The following is a 2874-nucleotide window of genomic DNA, read 5'->3' on the forward strand; positions in this document are numbered from 1 at the left end:
TGTCCTCAACCTCTGTTTTATTTTTAAGTAAATAAATCCATACTCCTCTAGAAAAATCGTCTACAATAGTTAAAATATATCGAGCACCACAAGATGAACGTGTCTTGTAGGGACCCCATAAATCTAAATGTATTAATTCAAACATTCTACTAGCTTTATTCTCACTAACAAGAAAACTATTTCTAGTATGCTTAGCACGAGGGCAGATATCGCATACATTATTATTTCGCCTAACAGCATTACTCACGGGAGGAAGCAGCTTCACTATTTTTTCCGACGGATGTCCCATTCTTTGATGCCACAGTTCTATCACACAATCAGTCTGAACCGAACACACCTTGACCAACGGAATACCACGGAAAATATAAAGTCCATCTTCACGTTCCCCCAGGCCAATCATCTTCCTCGTCAATCGGTCCTGTAAAACACATATTTTGTTAGTGAATTGAGCAGCACAATTTGATTCGTCACTTAACTGCGTCACAGAAATTAAATTGCAATTTAAACGAGGGACAAATAAAACATTAGTGAGTACTAATCCTCCTTCCAATTCCACCGATCCACTTTGATTTGAATTAGTGAATTGTCCATCCGGGAGACCGACAGAGCAATTTTGGATAGTCTTCACATTTTTCAAAATTGAGAGGTCGAAAGTACAATGGTTTGATGCACCAGAATCAACAATCCAACATAAATTATTATTACCCATACCTTGTAACCTTGGTTTGGCTTTGGATGTCAGTAGATCAATTATTTGTTGGACTTGCGTTGGGGATACACCTGCTAACCCTTCAGCTATGTTATTTGCGGTTACTGGCGAGGCTTGATGTTGAGATGTTTTGCTTACCACTCTATTAGCCCTTACACCTCCTGTCGCTGAAGTACTACTAGGGGTGCTACTGCCACTGCTCCCTGCACGACCTCGACCCCCGCGTCCTCCTCTACCATTGCCACGACCAGCACTTCTTCCTCCTTTTCTTCTGTCGTCCCACCATTCCGGGAACCCAACAAGTTGATAGCACGTCTCAGTTTCGTGCCCTGACTTATTGCAGTGAGTACAAAATCTGTCATTATTATCACGATAATTCGAATTACTTCTAATTTCAGTTTTGAAAGCCATGATGCCTCCCCCGTGCCGCTGTTCTTCTTCCACACGCAGGTTCTCAGTATTAATAACTGACTGATATGCTTCATCTACCGTGGGCAGGGGAGTCTGCGCCAGTAGTTGTGCTCGGATGGCCTCGTACGGTTTATCAAGCCCTATCAGAAAGTGATGAAGGTGATCTTCTTCCCTAATCTCTGCAACTTGTGTGGAGATACCGCACTTACAACACCCACAAACACATTTAGGTACTCTAGCATAGTTTACCAGGTCATTGAGAATTATTGAAAGCCTACCATAATACTCATCAATCGACTCATTACCTCCCTGCTTGCACGCACCCAACGTGGACTTCAATTGGCAAACCCTTGTGCCACTGACCACGCAGAAGCGTTTCTTGAGGTGTAGCCACAGGACACTTGCATCATCAAAATCTCCAACGGTCGATCTCAACGACTCTTCTACTGTGTTTTTAATCCAAGACACCAACATAGAATGGATAGCAATCCAATCTGCCAGTTTGTCTGGGTCTGTTGTTGGTTCTTTAATTTTTCCATCAATGAAACCAAATTTTCTCTTCGAAATTAGAGCCCTTCTAACTGATGTAGACCATTCATCGTAGTTTTTGGCTCCTCGAAGTTTTATTGGTGTTATGAGGTTTCCTGGAGCATCAGATGATCCTAGATAGTAATCCTTCGCAAGTTCGTCTTTCGATGGCGTTGATACATCATCATCCTTCGCCATGACTCACTGTGTTTCTTTGGGTTTTGCGGAAAAAAAACCGATTCTTACCTTGCACTTGATACCATGACAAATAATAATAGAGAATATATTTGATTAACTCTAAAACTTGACTTGCTCTTATTAACGTATTCAAGCATATATATATATATTTTACAGAAGTACTGGACTCCTATTACTACTCTAATCAGGTGCTGCTAAGAGTCCTAGATATACCACACTCCTAGGTGCATTGATATTCTAATAATCCTACGTATATCACAATTCAATGTTTTGTAATATACGTATAATGTATCCTAACACCTTTCGATTGGTTTCTCTCTCTCCCCCTTCTGATTGTGAAGTCTGATTGCTCTAAGGGTGGAATATTAAGTAAAACCAGTTCAATTTAGAAGTTTGGAGAGTAGAATTGATTCCAGGTTTGGGGTAGAAAGCAGTGAATATTACAATATACAGCACGCTATTGTTGACCAATTTTAGTTCATGATTTTATCGTTTTTCAGAATTACCGAGTACGACTAATAATAGTAAAGACTAACAACCCATATTGATTGAGACACCCACGGGCCACGACCCTCCAGCAGTAGGACCGTCCGTTGAATAATGGGTTAAAGCATCCTAGAATTGTACTCGATAACATAAAGTGATGATGCACGTTGCATAATTGTTCTAGCATCACATTACTCCGTATAAGATAGAGTTTGATCATTGGTGGATGGCATTGTATGAAATCTAGTTTATATACTCCCTTCGTCCCGGAATACTCGATCCGATTTGACTGGCACAGAGTTTAAGGGACTTGAATTGACTTATTTAATTTAATAGGTAGTAGTTGATAGTGGGGTATTATTTTAATGTAGTTAGTGGGAGGTGGGTTAAGAGGTGGGGTTGGGGGAGAGTAGGGGTTGAATTTTTTATTATTTTTTGTATGGAGTAGGGGGTGGGTGTGTTAATAGGGGTGGAGTGAGAAATAATATAATATTGTTAGAATATTTCCATTTTTAGAAACAGGTCAAGTATTAAGGGGCGGT

The 2874-nt window shown here is 40.3% G+C and overlaps 1 protein-coding gene across 1 annotated transcript; it reads right to left on the minus strand.

Moving 5' to 3' along the window:
• Nucleotides 1-284: 284 nt before the first annotated feature.
• Nucleotides 285-2225, minus strand: LOC130468952 (uncharacterized). The gene is made up of 2 exons (XM_056838000.1): nucleotides 712-2225; nucleotides 285-418 (listed from the first exon to the last, which is right to left on the minus strand). Exons 1-2 carry the CDS (start codon nucleotides 1844-1846, stop codon nucleotides 378-380), a joined length of 1176 nt encoding a protein of 391 aa, XP_056693978.1. The 5' UTR covers nucleotides 1847-2225; the 3' UTR covers nucleotides 285-377.
• Between the last annotated feature and the right edge of the window lie 649 nt (nucleotides 2226-2874).

This window comes from Spinacia oleracea, chromosome 3 (assembly GCF_020520425.1).
Source record: "Spinacia oleracea cultivar Varoflay chromosome 3, BTI_SOV_V1, whole genome shotgun sequence".
Lineage (NCBI taxonomy): Eukaryota > Viridiplantae > Streptophyta > Magnoliopsida > Caryophyllales > Amaranthaceae > Spinacia > Spinacia oleracea.

Excerpts from the sequence above, each read along its gene's own strand:
- LOC130468952 (XM_056838000.1), bottom strand. The coding sequence starts at position 1,846 with ATGGCGAAGGATGATGATGTATCAACGCCATCGAAAGACGAACTTGCG. Across the intron at positions 419-711 it reads AGCCAAACCAAGGTTACAAG|GACCGATTGACGAGGAAGAT; the intron begins GTATGGGTAATA and ends TGTGTTTTACAG.